The sequence below is a fragment of the Coregonus lavaretus genome, assembly GCF_964263955.1.
Source record: "Coregonus lavaretus genome assembly, chromosome: 26".
Lineage (NCBI taxonomy): Eukaryota > Metazoa > Chordata > Actinopteri > Salmoniformes > Salmonidae > Coregonus > Coregonus lavaretus.
The window spans coordinates 37,878,772-37,896,990 of record NC_140013.1 but is presented as its reverse complement, the minus strand read 5'-3'; the positions used below and the strand labels follow the sequence as shown (position 1 = coordinate 37,896,990).

The window sequence follows — 18,219 nt, the reverse complement described above, 5'->3', positions numbered from 1 at the left end:
GGGGGGAGGGGGAGAGAGAGAGAGGGGGGGGAGAGAGAGAGCGAGAGAGGGGGAGGGAGAGAGAGGGGGGGAGAGAGAGGGGGGGGGGGAGAGAGAGGGAGGGGGAGAGAAGAGAGAGAGAGGGGAGGGGAGAGAGAGAGGGAGGGGGAGAGAGGAGAGAGAGAGGGGAGGGGAGAGAGAGAGAGGGGAGGGGGAGAGAGAGAGAGAGGGGAGGGGGAGCGAGAGAGAGAGGAGAGGGGAGGGGAGGGGTGAGAGATATGGATGGAGAGAGAGAGGAGGGGAGGGGAGGGAGAGAGAGAGAGAGAGAGGAGAGGGGAGGGAGAGAGAGAGAGGAGAGGGGAGGGAGAGAGAGAGGAGAGGGGAGGGGAGGGAGAGAGAGAGGAGAGGAGAGGAGAGGGGAGGGGAGGGAGAGAGAGAGGAGAGGGGAGGGGAGAGAGAGGAGAGGGGAGGGGAGAGAGAGGAGAGGGGAGGGGAGAGAGAGCAGAGGGGAGGGGAGGGGAGGGGAGAGAGATATGGATGGATGGAGACAGTAATGAACCATTAACAGCTGATAGACTGGATGGATACTGTAGTATGAGCAGAGGGAGGGAGAAAGTGGTGTTGTGAAAGGAAGGAGGGCAGGAGAGACCTGTGGTTTGACGATGCAGAGGATGTATGGGTCTGTCTGTGGGTCTGTGTATGGGTCTGTGTGTGGGTCTGTCTGTGGGTCTGTTTGTTCTCTTGTTGCGTAGGAATCTGACCCCCTTCACCTTTCCCAGCAGCAGACAGCACTATAGCCCTATCCAAAACACACGCACACAGCTGAAACAATGGCATGATGACAAATCTAGGGAAATTCCGTCATTGAGGGTGGAGGCTAGTCCCAAAACTACTACCCCACCCTACCCCTCCCCCTCATCCCTCCATTCCTCTTCTCCCTCTCTCCACTCATCCATGTAGGGTAGTGTGAACAGCAGAATGATTCAAGGGCCAGAAAAAGACACGCATCTCTTGGTGTCACCAACTGCATCATGCAACATTCAGTACAAACAGCTATAGGATCATAGGAACAGTTAGGCCTGCTCGTTCAGTGTGTGTGTGTGTGTGTGTGTGTGTGTGTGTGTGTGTGTGTGTGTGTGTTCAGTAAGCAGCCACATCTGTCAGAGGCAGCAGTGTCTACAATATCAAATGCCTCTATAGAACCCTCAGATGGCCACTACCCAATTTCAACAGCAGGGGGGGGTGTTGAGCTCCTACTGAACAGTACACTCCTCTCACCAACATACATTTACATTTTAGTCATTTAGCAGACGCTCTTATCCAGAGCGACTTACAGTTAGTGAGTGCATACATAATTTTTTCATACTGCCCCCCCCGTGGAATCGAACCCACAACCCACATCATCTCCACTGTGTGTGTGTGTGTGTGTGTGAGAAAGAGAGAGTGAGAGAGAGAGAGAGAGAGTGTGAGTGAGAGAGGGTAGAGAGATGGGCCCTGTTCCAACTCCTTCCTTGGCTGAGGTTATCAGCCAGCTAGACGTCATGATTATCACTATCTGGCTTCAACAATCCTAGCTGGTCAGACGAGGGATTACCTCACAGGAGGAAGGAAGGAAGGAAGGAAGGAAGGAAGGAAGGAAGGAAGGAAGGATGCATTATATTCTAAAGTACAGGGAGTGGGAGAGGAGTGATAGGAGCAGCTTGTATGTGTTGTTGATTTGTTGATGCCCTGAAGTGCTGTCCCTCGTGTGTGTGTGTCACTATGTCCATCTATCTATTATTGATTAGAGAGTCTCTCAGCAGTCACATACAGTATCCTGGGCTTCAATACAGTCACATACAGTATCCTGGGCTTCAATACAGTCACATACAGTATCCTGGGCTTCAATACAGTCACATACAGTATCCAGTCACATACAGTATCCTGGGGTTCAATACAGTCACATACAGTATCCAGTCACATACAGTATCCTGGGGTTCAATACAGTCACATACAGTATCCTGGGGTTCAATACAGTCACACACAGTATCCAGTCACATACAGTATCCTGGGGTTCAATACAGTCACATACAGTATCCAGTCACATACAGTATCCTGGGGTTCAATACAGTCACATACAGTATCCTGGGGTTCAATACAGTCACAAACAGTATCCTGGGGTTCAATACAGTCACATACAGTATCCTGGGGTTCAATACAGTCACATACAGTATCCTGGGGTTCAATACAGTCACACACAGTATCCAGTCACATACAGTATCCTGGGGTTCAATACAGTCACATACAGTATCCTGGGGTTCAATACAGTCACATACAGTATCCTGGGGTTCAATATAGTCACATACAGTATCCTGGGGTTCAATACAGTCACATACAGTATCCTGGGGTTCAATACAGTCACATACAGTATCCTGGGGTTCAATACAGTCACACACAGTATCCAGTCACATACAGTATCCCGGGGTTCAATACAGTCACATACAGTATCCTGGGCTTCAATACAGTCACACACAGTATCCAGTCACATACAGTATCCTGGGGTTCAATACAGTCACATACAGTATCCTGGGGTTCAATACAGTCACATACAGTATCCAGTCACATACAGTATCCTGGGCTTCAATACAGTCACATACAGTATCCTGGGCTTCAATACAGTCACATACAGTACCCTGGGGTTCAATACAGTCACACACAGTATCCAGTCACATACAGTATCCTGGGGTTCAATACAGTCACATACAGTATCCTGGGGTTCAAACAGTCACATACAGTATCCTGGGGTTCAATACAGTCACACACAGTATCCTGGGGTTCAATACAGTCACATACAGTATCCTGGGGTTCAATACAGTCACACACAGTATCCTGGGGTTCAATACAGTCACATACAGTATCCTGGGGTTCAATACAGCACCACAGCCAGAGATAGAGAGAGGAGAGAGAGAAGGAAGGGGGAATGAGATAGTGAGCAGAGTAATTAGTGAACCCTTCTTCCTATCACAGCATGTGAGTCTGTGTGTGTGTGTGTATCTGTCACGGTCTTTAATGGGAGATGATTTCATGACCATGGGTTCAGCTGAGATAAGCTGACACACTGAGCAGTGGCTGTGGTGTGTGTGTGTGCCTGTGTGTGCGTGTGTGTGTGTTAGGCATGCTAAAAGATGTGTGTCAACACTATGGTGTCTGAATCTCTGAGTGTTACGCTGACGCATGTGTCTGTCTGTGTGGGAGTGTGTGTGTTAAGAGGGCACACTGTCATTCAGTCATTCACCTCACCAACGAGTCACTAACGCCTAGTGTGTGTGCTCTGTACCTGTATACACTGCAGCAGGTCTGTGTGATAGTAGCGGTCATGGTGAGCGTTGGCTGCTGCCAGGGTTAACAGGTAGTCATTCCTGGCATGGGTTGCTTTAGAGTTACAGTCACTCCTCCTGGCTTTCAACTAGAGAGAGATGGAGAGATGGAGAGAGAGAGAGAGAGAGAGAGACAGAGAGACAGAGAGAGAGAGAGAGAGAGAGAGAGAGAGTGTTAAACAGCAGGCCAGATTGTTCTGCATTCCAACATGTGGTTTAAGGTAGGGTTAACGTGTGTGTGTGTGTGTGTGTGTAAACATTCAGTCTTGTTGCACAGGGGTAATGGTAACCATGCTTACCTTAACGCTGGCTTTCTGTAAACTAATCCTGGACTGAAACAGACCCAGCTTTGACCTGAGAGACAACAGACCACATCAATGAACTCAGATCAATCCTAGACCCCAGAGACTGACCAGGCATTATAAATCAACCCAAATCAGAGTGAAATCCCGGAGACAAACTCTGTGGAGACAAACTCTGTGAGAAAGGCAAGACATTATAAATCAAACACTGATTTGGCCTTCCAGTTGATGTAAGAGAGAAATCCATTTCCCATTGTTAAAACGCCATCGCTTAGGAGTGACTGAGCTTTGGAGTGAATGTGTGTTGTTTGGGTCTATTGTGTGTGTGCCAAGGCCTGAGTGTAGTTTTGTGAGAGTGTGTGTTTGTGCCTCTGTGTGTGTTACCTGTACCTGACAATGACTAATGTCCCACCTTCTCTTTCTAATGAAAAAGCCCTGACATGCACGCACACACAGAGAAAGAGACAGAGACAGACAGAGACAGAGAGCGAGCGAGAGAGAGAGAGAACGAGAGGGACAGAGAGAGAGAGAAAACGAGAGGGACAGAGAGAGAGAGAGACAGAGAGAGAGAGACAGAGAGAGAGAGAGAGAGAGAGAGAGAGAGAGAGAGAGAGAGAGAGAGAGAGAGAGAGAGGGACAGAGAGAGAGGGACAGAGAGAGAGGGACAGAGATAGAGACAGAGAGAGAGACAGAGAGAAAGAGAGAGAGAGAGACAGAGAGAAAGAAAGACATAGAGAGACAGAGAGCGAGCGAGAGAGAGAGAGAGAGGGACAGAGAGAGAGAGAGAGAGAGAGAGAGAGAGAGAGAGAGAGAGAGAGAGAGATAGAGAAAGAGAGAGAGAGAGAGAGAGAGAGAGAGAGAGAGAGAGAGAGAGAGAGAGAGAGACAGAGAAAGAGAGAGAGAGAGAGACAGAGAAAGCCAGAGAGAGTTCTAATGTGAGTTCCTGCTGCTTTATATTGAGTGATAAGGAACAGAGCCAGCCAGGAGAGTCCCACTGCCACCCTACTATTACTGCTGAAACTATCTCTCTCCATCTTTCTTTCACACTTTGCACAAACACATACACACCTCCCGTGGTCTCTCAGTGTGGTTGGGTTAGGGTTGATAGTTAGGGTTGAGAGGTAGGTCTTAGTGTGGTTGGGTTAGGGTTGAGAGGTAGGTCTGAGTGTGGTTGGGTTAGGGTTGAGAGGTAGGTCTGAGTGTGGTTGGGTTAGGACAGAGGTAGGTCAGTGTGGTTGGGTTAGGGTTGTAGGTACTGTCCACCTACTTGGCCTCGATGTCAGCCTTCTCTCGAACGGCATGAGCCACCTGTTCTGAGTCGTAGTATTTCTTCTTGGCTTTGGCCAGGTCCTTCACCGAGTCCTGCAGCTCCACCTGGATACGATTCAACTGTTCTATACTCTACACACAGCAGAGGGGGATAGAGGTTCCACACACATTATAGTCTACACACAGAGGGGGATAGAGGTTCCACACACATTATAGTCTACACACAGAGGGGGATAGAGGTTCCACACACATTATAGTCTACACACAGCAGAGGGGGATAGAGGTTCCACACACATTATAGTCTACACACAGAGGGGGAGTGGTTCCACATAGAAATAGTATACTAGATTAGGTTACCCACACACAGCCTCACCTTTTTGAGCTGCTGTTCCTTGTATAGCCGTACAGTTTTAGCAGGGTCTGAGATCTCATTTTTGTAGTTGTCACAAACGTTGATGCGAGGACTGAGTCACCTGTACAGTCCCCTCCAGATAGGACCTCCACACCGCATACACATTCCTACACAGAATACACACAGTTTATGCAAGATGAAGACTGCTGGCCAATCAAGAACAGTGTTATGTTGTGGTCGTAGCCTATAGCAGGGGCCTGTCCTGTACTCACCTGTAGCCTATAGCAGGGGGCCTGTCCTGTACTCACCTGTAGCCTATAGCAGGGGCCTGTCCTGTACTCACCTGTAGCCTATAGCAGGGGCCTGTCCTGTACTCACCTGTAGCCTATAGCAGGGGCCTGTCCTGTACTCACCTGTAGCCTATATCAGGGGCCTGTCCTGTACTCACCTGTAGCCTATAGCAGGGGCCTGTCCTGTACTCACCTGTAGCCTATATCAGGGGCCTGTACTCACCTGGGCCTAGATTCACAAAACCTTCTTAAGAAGAAACGTCCTCTTAACTGCCATTTTTTCCTTAACTATAGACTTAAGAAGAACAAAGTTGCTATTCCTCAAAAAGGTTATTGGAAATGTTATTGCGCTATTTCTTATGTTCCTCCTTAACAAAAAGTGTTAGGAAGAAATTAGATTCTTGAAAATAAAGTTCTTGGAAATGTTCTTAATTCCAAGATAGTTAAACCCTTGTCTGAAACTCAGGCCAGTGAGAGAAAAAGCTCATGAAAGCAATTGAACATGTTAAATTCACTCAAAGTGTCAGTATTGATTATTTTATGTTTTAGAACAGTAATCTCAGTAAGAAATATGCTAACATGATTGCCATTGCTAGCTAGATAGCTAGCTAAAATGGTTACCTAGCAACAAACATCCTAAGAAGATTTGTAAGAAGATATTTGAGAAGTTTGTAAGAAAATCATTAAATCTTAAGATATTGTTGAGGAATTGGACTTACAAACGATCTTTTTTTCTTAAGAAGCTTCTTAAGTTTTTGCGTAAGAAGTGTTTTGTGAATCTGGGCCCTGTAGCCTACAGCAGGGGCTTGTCCTGTCCTCACCTGTAGTCTGTGCCTTGGTCGTCTGGTTTGATACCTGGCCAATCCCTCTTCAGGTACTGACTGGCCAGCTTCTGCAGAGCCTGTATAGATCAACAACAACAACAGGGACATGACACAGTTATTGTGTTGCGTTGAGGAGTTGATTCAGTCTACTGTGATATACTGTGACCCTGTATAGTGTCAGTGTGATATAGGTTACTGTGCCCCCTGTAGTGTCAGTGTGATATAGGTTACTGTGCCCCCTGTAGTGTCAGTGTGATATAGGTTACTGTGACCCCTGTAGTGTCAGTGTGATATAGTTTACTGTGCCCCTGTAGTGTCAGTGTGATATAGGTTACTGTGCCCCTGTATAGTGTCAGTGTGATATAGGTTACTGTGCCCCCTGTATAGTGTCAGTGTGATATAGGTTACTGTGACCCCTGTAGTGTCAGTGTGATATAGGTTACTGTGCCCCTGTAGTGTCAGTGTGATATAGGTTACTGTGCCCCTGTATAGTGTCAGTGTGATATAGGTTACTGTGCCCCCTGTAGTGTCAGTGTGATATAGGTTACTGTGCCCCCTGTAGTGTCAGTGTGATATAGGTTACTGTGCCCCCTGTAGTGTCAGTGTGATATAGGTTACTGTGCCCCCTGTAGTGTCAGTGTGATATAGGTTACTGTGACCCCTGTAGTGTCAGTGTGATATAGGTTACTGTGACCCTGTATAATGTCAGTGTGATATAGGTTACTGTGACCCTGTATAGTGTCAGTGTGATATAGGTTACTGTGCCCCTGTATAGTGTCAGTGTGATATAGGTTACTGTGCCCCTGTATAGTGTCAGTGTGATATAGGTTACTGTGACCCTGTAGTGTCAGTGTGATATAGGTTACTGTGACCCCTGTAGTGTCAGTGTGATATAGGTTACTGTGCCCCTGTATAGTGTCAGTGTGATATAGGTTACTGTGCCCCCTGTAGTGTCAGTGTGATATAGGTTACTGTGACCCTGTATAGTGTCAGTGTGATATAGGTTACTGTGCCCCTGTATAGTGTCAGTGTGATATAGGTTACTGTGACCCCTGTAGTGTCAGTGTGATATAGGTTACTGTGACCCTGTATAGTGTCAGTGTGATATAGGTTACTGTGCCCCCTGTATAGTGTCAGTGTGATATAGGTTACTGTGTCCCCTGTAGTGTCAGTGTGATATAGGTTACTGTGCCCCCTGTAGTGTCAGTGTGATATAGGTTACTGTGACCCTGTATAGTGTCAGTGTGATATAGGTTACTGTGCCCCCTGTAGTGTCAGTGTGATATAGGTTACTGTGACCCTGTATAGTGTCAGTGTGATATAGTTTACTGTGCCCCCTGTATAGTGTCAGTGTGATATAGGTTACTGTGTCCCCTGTAGTGTCAGTGTGATATAGGTTACTGTGCCCCCTGTAGTGTCAGTGTGATATAGGTTACTGTGACCCCTGTAGTGTCAGTGTGATATAGGTTACTGTGCCCCCTGTAGTGTCAGTGTGATATAGGTTACTGTGCCCCCTGTAGTGTCAGTGTGATATAGGTTACTGTGCCCCTGTATAGTGTCAGTGTGATATAGGTTACTGTGCCCCTGTATAGTGTCAGTGTGATATAGGTTACTGTGACCCCTGTAGTGTCAGTGTGATATAGGTTACTGTGCCCCTGTATAGAGTCAGTGTGATATAGGTTACTGTGCCCCCTGTATAGTGTCAGTGTGATATAGGTTACTGTGCCCCCTGTAGTGTCAGTGTGATATAGGTTACTGTGACCCTGTATAGTGTCAGTGTGATATAGGTTACTGTGACCCTGTATAGTGTCAGTGTGATATAGGTTACTGTGTCCCCTGTATAGTGTCAGTGTGATATAGGTTACTGTGCCCCCTGTATAGTGTCAGTGTGATATAGGTTACTGTGCCCCCTGTAGTGTCAGTGTGATATAGGTTACTGTGACCCTGTATAGTGTCAGTGTGATATAGGTTACTGTGCCCCCTGTAGTGTCAGTGTGATATAGGTTACTGTGACCCTGTATAGTGTCAGTGTTATATAGTTTACTGTGCCCCCTGTATAGTGTCAGTGTGATATAGGTTACTGTGTCCCCTGTAGTGTCAGTGTGATATAGGTTACTGTGCCCCCTGTAGTGTCAGTGTGATATAGGTTACTGTGACCCCTGTAGTGTCAGTGTGATATAGGTTACTGTGACCCTGTAGTGTCAGTGTGATATAGGTTACTGTGCCCCTGTATAGTGTCAGTGTGATATAGGTTACTGTGACCCCTGTAGTGTCAGTGTGATATAGGTTACTGTGACCCTGTAGTGTCAGTGTGATATAGGTTACTGTGCCCCCTGTATAGTGTCAGTGTGATATAGGTTACTGTGCCCCCTGTAGTGTCAGTGTGATATAGGTTACTGTGACCCCTGTAGTGTCAGTGTGATATAGGTTACTGTGACCCTGTAGTGTCAGTGTGATATAGGTTACTGTGCCCCTGTATAGTGTCAGTGTGATATAGGTTACTGTGCCCCTGTATAGTGTCAGTGTGATATAGGTTACTGTGCCCCCTGTATAGTGTCAGTGTGATATAGGTTACTGTGTCCCCTGTAGTGTCAGTGTGATATAGGTTACTGTGCCCCCTGTAGTGTCAGTGTGATATAGGTTACTGTGACCCCTGTAGTGTCAGTGTGATATAGGTTACTGTGCCCCCTGTAGTGTCAGTGTGATATAGGTTACTGTGCCCCCTGTAGTGTCAGTGTGATATAGGTTACTGTGCCCCTGTATAGTGTCAGTGTGATATAGGTTACTGTGCCCCTGTATAGTGTCAGTGTGATATAGGTTACTGTGACCCCTGTAGTGTCAGTGTGATATAGGTTACTGTGCCCCTGTATAGAGTCAGTGTGATATAGGTTACTGTGCCCCCTGTAGTGTCAGTGTGATATAGGTTACTGTGCCCCCTGTATAGTGTCAGTGTGATATAGGTTACTGTGCCCCCTGTAGTGTCAGTGTGATATAGGTTACTGTGACCCTGTATAGTGTCAGTGTGATATAGGTTACTGTGACCCTGTATAGTGTCAGTGTGATATAGGTTACTGTGTCCCCTGTAGTGTCAGTGTGATATAGGTTACTGTGCCCCCTGTAGTGTCAGTGTGATATAGGTTACTGTGACCCTGTATAGTGTCAGTGTTATATAGTTTACTGTGCCCCCTGTATAGTGTCAGTGTGATATAGGTTACTGTGTCCCCTGTAGTGTCAGTGTGATATAGGTTACTGTGCCCCCTGTAGTGTCAGTGTGATATAGGTTACTGTGACCCCTGTAGTGTCAGTGTGATATAGGTTACTGTGACCCTGTAGTGTCAGTGTGATATAGGTTACTGTGCCCCTGTATAGTGTCAGTGTGATATAGGTTACTGTGACCCCTGTAGTGTCAGTGTGATATAGGTTACTGTGACCCTGTAGTGTCAGTGTGATATAGGTTACTGTGCCCCCTGTATAGTGTCAGTGTGATATAGGTTACTGTGCCCCCTGTAGTGTCAGTGTGATATAGGTTACTGTGACCCCTGTAGTGTCAGTGTGATATAGGTTACTGTGACCCCTGTAGTGTCAGTGTGATATAGGTTACTGTGCCCCCTGTATAGTGTCAGTGTGATATAGGTTACTGTGACCCCTGTAGTGTCAGTGTGATATAGGTTACTGTGCCCCCTGTATAGTGTCAGTGTGATATAGGTTACTGTGACCCCTGTAGTGTCAGTGTGATATAGGTTACTGTGCCCCCTGTATAGTGTCAGTGTGATATAGGTTACTGTGACCCCTGTAGTGTCAGTGTGATATAGGTTACTGTGCCCCCTGTAGTGTCAGTGTGATATAGGTTACTGTGCCCCCTGTAGTGTCAGTGTGATATAGGTTACTGTGCCCCTGTATAGTGTCAGTGTGATATAGATTACTGTGCCCCCTGTAGTGTCAGTGTGATATAGGTTACTGTGACCCTGTATAGTGTCAGTGTGATATAGGTTACTGTGCCCCTGTATAGTGTCAGTGTGATATAGGTTACTGTGACCCTGTATAGTGTCAGTGTGATATAGGTTACTGTGACCCTGTATAGTGTCAGTGTGATATAGGTTACTGTGCCCCCTGTATAGTGTCAGTGTGATATAGGTTACTGTGACCCTGTATAGTGTCAGTGTGATATAGGTTACTGTGCCCCTGTATAGTGTCAGTGTGATATAGGTTACTGTGACCCTGTATAGTGTCAGTGTGATATAGGTTACTGTGCCCCCTGTATAGTGTCAGTGTGATATAGGTTACTGTGCCCCTGTATAGTGTCAGTGTGATATAGTTTACTGTGCCCCCTGTAGTGTCAGTGTGATATAGGTTACTGTGTCCCCTGTAGTGTCAGTGTGATATAGGTTACTGTGACCCTGTGTAGTGTCAGTGTGATATAGGTTACTGTGACCCTGTATAGTGTCAGTGTGATATAGGTTACTGTGCCCCCTGTATAGTGTCAGTGTGATATAGGTTACTGTGTCCCCTGTAGTGTCAGTGTGATATAGGTTACTGTGCCCCCTGTAGTGTCAGTGTGATATAGGTTACTGTGACCCTGTATAGTGTCAGTGTGATATAGGTTACTGTGCCCCCTGTAGTGTCAGTGTGATATAGGTTACTGTGCCCCTGTATAGTGTCAGTGTGATATAGGTTACTGTGACCCTGTATAGTGTCAGTGTGATATAGGTTACTGTGACCCTGTATAGTGTCAGTGTGATATAGGTTACTGTGACCCTGTATAGTGTCAGTGTGATATAGGTTACTGTGACCCTGTATAGTGTCAGTGTGATATAGTTTACTGTGCCCCCTGTAGTGTCAGTGTGATATAGGTTACTGTGCCCCTGTATAGTGTCAGTGTGATATAGGTTACTGTGACCCTGTGTAGTGTCAGTGTGATATAGGTTACTGTGCCCCCTGTAGTGTCAGTGTGATATAGGTTACTGTGACCCTGTATAGTGTCAGTGTGATATAGGTTACTGTGCCCCTGTATAGTGTCAGTGTGATATAGGTTACTGTGCCCCCTGTATAGTGTCAGTGTGATATAGGTTACTGTGACCCTGTATAGTGTCAGTGTGATATAGGTTACTGTGACCCCTGTAGTGTCAGTGTGATATAGGTTACTGTGCCCCCTGTATAGTGTCAGTGTGATATAGGTTACTGTGACCCTGTATAGTGTCAGTGTGATATAGGTTACTGTGCCCCTGTATAGTGTCAGTGTGATATAGGTTACTGTGACCCTGTATAGTGTCAGTGTGATATAGGTTACTGTGCCCCCTGTATAGTGTCAGTGTGATATAGGTTACTGTGACCCTGTAGTGTCAGTGTGATATAGGTTACTGTGACCCTGTAGTGTCAGTGTGATATAGGTTACTGTGACCCTGTATAGTGTCAGTGTGATATAGGTTACTGTGACCCTGTATAGTGTCAGTGTGATATAGGTTACTGTGACCCTGTATAGTGTCAGTGTGATATAGGTTACTGTGACCCTGTATAGTGTCAGTGTGATATAGGTTACTGTGACCCTGTATAGTGTCAGTGTGATATAGGTTACTGTGCCCCCTGTATAGTGTCAGTGTGATATAGCTTACTGTGCCCCCTGTAGAGTCAGTGTGATATAGGTTACTGTGCCCCCTTTAGTGTCAGTGTGATATAGGTTACTGTGCCCCCTGTATAGTGTCAGTGTGATATAGGTTACTGTGCCCCCTGTAGAGTCAGTGTGATATAGGTTACTGTGCCCCCTGTAGTGTCAGTGTGATATAGGTTACTGTGCCCCCTGTATAGTTTCTGTGTTGGAGCAAGAGTGTTCTCCTGACCTCAACAGAGAACACTCATTAATAAAACAAACAACAACAACAACAAAGCGCTGGTTCCAATCAGGACAAATAGAGCTTTAGGGCACATTGATGATGTCTCCCTCCTCTCTCTCAAACCCCTCTTCCTCATGTGTCTCCCTCCTCTCTCTCTCAAACCCCTCTCTTCCTCATGTCTCCCTCCTCTCTCTATTCTCTTTCTCTCTCTCACCTCTCTACCTCTCCCCTTCCTCAATTTCTCTCTTCTCTCCCTCTATCGCACAGATGGCCAATGAGGACACAAACACGGATCAACTATCCTCATGTGATTGCTTCAGACCTCCAGCCCTGCCTGTGGTGTTAGGGGAGGACTGGCCTGGGGAGAAAGCTCCATCCTGGGGGAGACTACAGCCCACTGACCCCCACTAACACCCCACCATGGGAAACACATGACAGATATGACAAATGACAGCTGTCATAGAATAACAATACCATAATGTAGGCATTGACGCACACTCACTTCAGCAATGAACGCACACACACACCAGCAGCTAACCAAAACAGTCAGAGCAGAGTGGGTGGTGCTGAAGGAAAGGGTTGAGAGGTCAAACTGACACAGTAGAGCTCTCTCTCTCTCTCTCTCTCGACTTTGATAGGTGTCACATGCGTCATAAACACACACAGCAATTATGCAAATGAACCGTCCTTTCCCCTTCATTTTCCCAGGAACAGAGGAGGAGGGATGGATGAGAGGTGAGGGGGAGAAGGGAAGGATGAGAGGGGGAGGAGGGAGGGATGAGAGGGGAAGGAGGAGGGATGAGAGGGGAAGGAGGAGGGATGAGAGGGGAGGGAGGGATGAGAGGAGGAGGAGGGAGGGATGAGAGGAGGGGGAGGGAGGGATGAGAGGAGGAGAGGGGGAGGAGGGAGGGATGAGGGGGGAGGAGGGAGGGATGAGGGGGGAGGAGGGAGGGATGAGAGGGGGAGGATGGAGGGATGAGAGGGAGAGGAGGGAGGGATGAGAGGGAAGGAGGAGGGATGAGAGGGGAAGGAGGAGGGATGAGAGGAGAGGGAGGGATGAGAGGAGGAGGAGGGAGGGATGAGAGGAGGGGGAGGAGGGATGAGAGGAGGAGGAGGGAGGGATGAGAGGAGGAGAGGGGGAGGAGGGAGGGATGAGAGGAGGAGGAGGAGGAGGAGGAGGAGGGATGAGAGGAGGAGAGGGGGAGAGGGGGAGGAGAGAGGGATGAGAGGAGGAGAGGGGGAGGAGAGAAGGAGTGTTCTGTTTAGTTTAGTCCTTTTTCTCAATGTGATTTTCTAATTGGAATGGGAATTGATTATGATTCTTAATCAGATTTAGAATCATATGGGCAACTGATTCCACCTCCTTGTTCAGCGATCGATGAAATCAATTCTAAATCGATTCCCATTACAAGTAGTAGTGTGTCTGTGTGAGTCAGTGTCTGTGTAGTGGAGGGTGTTGCAGTATCTCTCTCCTTGATTGTCTAGAGAACAATTGTCTGTCTGGACTCCCCCCCCCTCCTCCTCTCATCCCTCTCATCCCTCCCTCCTCCCTCTCTTCTCCTCTCATCCCTCCCTCCTCCCCCTCTCCTCCTCTCATCCCTCCTTCCTCCCCCTCTCATCCCTCCTTCCTCCCCCTCGCCCCCTCTCCTCCTCTCATCCCTCCATCCTCCCCCTCTCCTCCTCTCATCCCTCCATGGATGGGGCCATGTATCGCGAGATCTTGGCCAACAACCTCCTTCCCTCAGTAAGAGCATTGAAGATGGGTCGTGGCTGGGTCTTCCAGCATGACAACGACCCGAAACACACAGCCAGGGCAACTAAGGAGTTGTGTATATATATATATATATATATATATACACAGTGGGGAGAACAAGTATTTGATACACTGCCGATTTTGCAGGTTTTCCTACTTACAAAGCATGTACAGGTCTGTAATTTTTATCATAGGTACACCTCAACTGTGAGAGACGGAATCTAAAACAAAAATCCAGAAAATCACATTGTATGATTTTTAAGTAATTAATTTGCAATTTATTGCATGACATAAGTATTTGATACATCAGAAAAGCATAACTTAATTTTTGGTACAGAAACCTTTGTTTGCAATTACAGAGATCATACGTATCCTGTAGGTCTTGATCAGGTTTGCACACACTGCAGCAGGGATTTTGGCCCACTCCTCCATACATACCTTCTCCAGATCCTTCAGGTTTCGGGGCTGTCGCTGGGCAATACGGACTTTCAGCTCCCTCCAAAGATTTTCTATTGGGTTCAGGTCTGGAGACTGGCTAGGCCACTCCAGGACCTTGAGATGCTTCTTACGGAGCCACTCCTTAGTTGCCCTGGCTGTGTGTTTGGGGTCGTTGTCATGTTGGAAGACCCAGCCACGACCCATCTTCAATGCTCTTACTGAGGGAAGGAGGTTGTTGGCCAAGATCTCGCGATACATGGCCCCATCCATCCTCCCCTCAATACGGTGCAGTCGTCCTGTCCCCTTTGCAGAAAAGCATCCCCAAAGAATGATGTTTCCATGCTTCACGGTTGGGATGGTGTTCTTGGGGTTGTACTCATCCTTCTTCTTCCTCCAAACACGGCGAGTGGAGTTTAGACCAAAAAGCTCTATTTTTGTCTCATCAGACCACATGACCTTCTCCCATTCCTCCTCTGGATCATCCAGATGGTCATTGGCAAACTTCAGACGGGCCTGGACATGCGCTGGCTTGAGCAGGGGGACCTTGCGTGTGCTGCAGGATTTTAATCCATGACGGCGTAGTGTGTTACTAATGGTTTTCTTTGAGACTGTGGTCCCAGCTCTCTTCAGGTCATTGACCAGGTCCTGCCGTGTAGTTCTGGGCTGATCCCTCAACTTCCTCATGATCATTGATGCCCCACGAGGTGAGATCTTGCATGGAGCCCCAGACCGAGGGTGATTGACCGTCATCTTGAACTTCTTCCATTTTCTAATAATTGCGCCAACAGTTGTTGCCTTCTCACCAAGCTGCTTGCCTATTGTCCTGTAGCCCATCCCAGCCTTGTGCAGGTCTACAATTTTATCCCTGATGTCCTTACACAGCTCTCTGGTCTTGGCCATTGTGGAGAGGTTGGAGTCTGTTTGATTGAGTGTGTGGACAGGTGTCTTTTATACAGGTAACGAGTTCAAACAGGTGCAGTTAATACAGGTAATGAGTGGAGAACAGGAGGGCTTCTTAAAGAAAAACGAACAGGTCTGTGAGAGCCGGAATTCTGACTGGTTGGTAGGTGATCAAATACTTATGTCATGCAATAAAATGCAAATGAATTACTTAAAAATCATACAATGTGATTTTCTGGATTTTTGTTTTAGATTCCGTCTCTCACAGTTGAAGTGTACCTATGATAAAAATTACAGACCTCTACATGCTTTGTAAGTAGGAAAACCCACGGGGGGCCAGTATAAAAAAAAAATGTACTCACTAACTGTAAGTCGCTCTGGATAAGAGCGTCTGCTAAATGACTAAAATGTAAATATATATATATAGATATATATATACAGTGGGGAAAAAAAGTATTTAGTCAGCCACCAATTGTGCAAGTTCTCCCACTTAAAAAGATGAGAGAGGCCTGTAATTTTCATCATAGGTACACGTCAACTATGAGAGACAAATTCAGAAAAAAAATTCCAGAAAATCACATTGTAGGATTTTTTATGAATTTATTTGCAAATTATGGTGGAAAATAAGTATTTGGTCACCTACAAACAAGCAAGATTTCTGGCTCTCACAGACCTGTAACTTCTTCTTTAAGAGGCTCCTCTGTCCTCCACTCGTTACCTGTATTAATGGCACCTGTTTGAACTTGTTATCAGTATAAAAGACACCTGTCCACAACCTCAAACAGTCACACTCCAAACTCCACTATGGCCAAGACCAAAGAGCTGTCAAAGGACATCAGAAACAAAATTGTAGACCTGCACCAGGCTGGGAAGACTGAATCTGCAATAGGTAAGCAGCTTGGTTTGAAGAAATCAACTGTGGGAGCAATTATTAGGAAATGGAAGACATACAAGACCACTGATAATCTCCCTCGATCTGGGGCTCCACGCAAAATCTCACCCCGTGGGGTCAAAATGATCACAAGAACGGTGAGCAAAAATCCCAGAACCACACGGGGGGACCTAGTGAATGACCTGCAGAGAGCTGGGACCAAAGTAACAAAGCCTACCATCAGTAACACACTACGCCGCCAGGGACTCAAATCCTGCAGTGCCAGACGTGTCCCCCTGCTTAAGCCAGTACATGTCCAGGCCCGTCTGAAGTTTGCTAGAGTGCATTTGGATGATCCAGAAGAGGATTGGGAGAATGTCATATGGTCAGATGAAACCAAAATAGAACTTTTTGGTAAAAACTCAACTCGTCGTGTTTGGAGGACAAAGAATGCTGAGTTGCATCCAAAGAACACCATACCTACTGTGAAGCATGGGGGTGGAAACATCATGCTTTGGGGCTGTTTTTCTGCAAAGGGACCAGGACGACTGATCCGTGTAAAGGAAAGAATGAATAGGGCCATGTATCGTGAGATTTTGAGTGAAAACCTCCTTCCATCAGCAAGGGCATTGAAGATGAAACGTAGCTGGGTCTTTCAGCATGACAATGATCCCAAACACACCGCCCGGGCAACGAAGGAGTGGCTTCGTAAGAAGCATTTCAAGGTCCTGGAGTGGCCTAGCCAGTCTCCAGATCTCAACCCCATAGAAAATCTTTGGAGGGAGTTGAAAGTCCGTGTTGCCCAGCGACAGCCCCAAAACATCACTGCTCTAGAGGAGATCTGCATGGAGGAATGGGCCAAAATAACAGCAACAGTGTGTGAAAACCTTGTGAAGACTTACAGAAAACGTTTGACCTGTGTCATTGCCAACAAAGCGTATATAACAAAGTATTGAGAAACTTTTGATATTGACCAAATACTTATTTTCCACTATAATTTGCAAATATATTCATTAAAAATCCTACAATGTGATTTTCTGGATTTTTTTTTCTCATTTTGTCTGTCATAGTTGACGTCTACCTATGACGAAAATTACAGGCCTCTCATCTTTTTAAGTGGGAGAACTTGCACAATTGGTGGCTGATTAAATACTTTTTCCCCCCACTGTATATAGTATCAGTCAAAAGTTTGGACACACCTACTCATTCCAGGGTTTTTCTTTATTTTTACTATTTTCTACATTGTAGAATAATAATGAAGACATCAAAACTATGAAATAACACATATGGAATCATGTGGTAACCAAAACAAAGTGTTAAACAAATGAAAATATATTTTATTTGAGATTCTTCAAATAGCCACCCTTTACCTTGATGACAGCTTTGCACACTCTCGCCAGCCAGGTAGGCTATACAACGTGGTTAATATTAGGAAAGTTGAGAAATAAATATATTATAGAAAGCTGATGGAATCCTCCTCTTTTTTAATAGAGGCATCACTCTGTTTTCTCACGCAATTGCATAGCCTATAGAAATGTTGCGCAACATGAGCTCATGGGCTCTCATGAAGTGTTTGATTAGATTATAGATAACATTTGCATTGATGTCAGAGTGATTAGAGGGAAAATAGAGTGCTGAGTACCAGGCAGTTAGCAAGTTTGGTAGGCTACTAATGACCATCAGCAGCATCAGAGCTTGGAGAAGCCTAATTACCGTGACTAAACGGTCACGTGGAATTTGACTGCCAGCGTGGCAGTAATACGGTCACCGTAACAGCCCTAGGCCCGAGTTCGCAAGTTTGAATTCCGAGTTCAATGACCTTTCAAAATGATTTTTCCCAGTAGTAGCTCGTTCCCAGTAGTAGCTAAAACATTCTAATCTGTTGCATCAGACTCAATGCTTTTTTACGTTTTTCTTTTATGTAGCCTAGACCTACTGGTTGTATGAATTTGGGATCGATTTTCCCACAACTGTCCCGTAGTCTGTTTGGAATAGGCTATATCTTTCTCAACAAGCTGACCAATAGAATAGGTAGCCTAAACTTTTCTACTACAGTA

General features: G+C 46.2%; 1 protein-coding gene across 1 annotated transcript in view; it reads right to left on the bottom strand.

Annotated features, from left to right (window-relative positions):
• LOC311101651 (F-BAR and double SH3 domains protein 2-like) overlaps positions 1–18,219 on the bottom strand; it is a 77,887-nt gene that overhangs the window by 23,398 nt on the left and 36,270 nt on the right. The window contains 6 exon segments of the mRNA XM_084142791.1: positions 3,296–3,424; positions 3,635–3,689; positions 4,905–5,038; positions 5,280–5,366; positions 5,368–5,425; positions 6,370–6,449. Coding sequence (XP_083998917.1) covers positions 3,296–3,424; positions 3,635–3,689; positions 4,905–5,038; positions 5,280–5,366; positions 5,368–5,425; positions 6,370–6,449 — 543 coding nt within the window.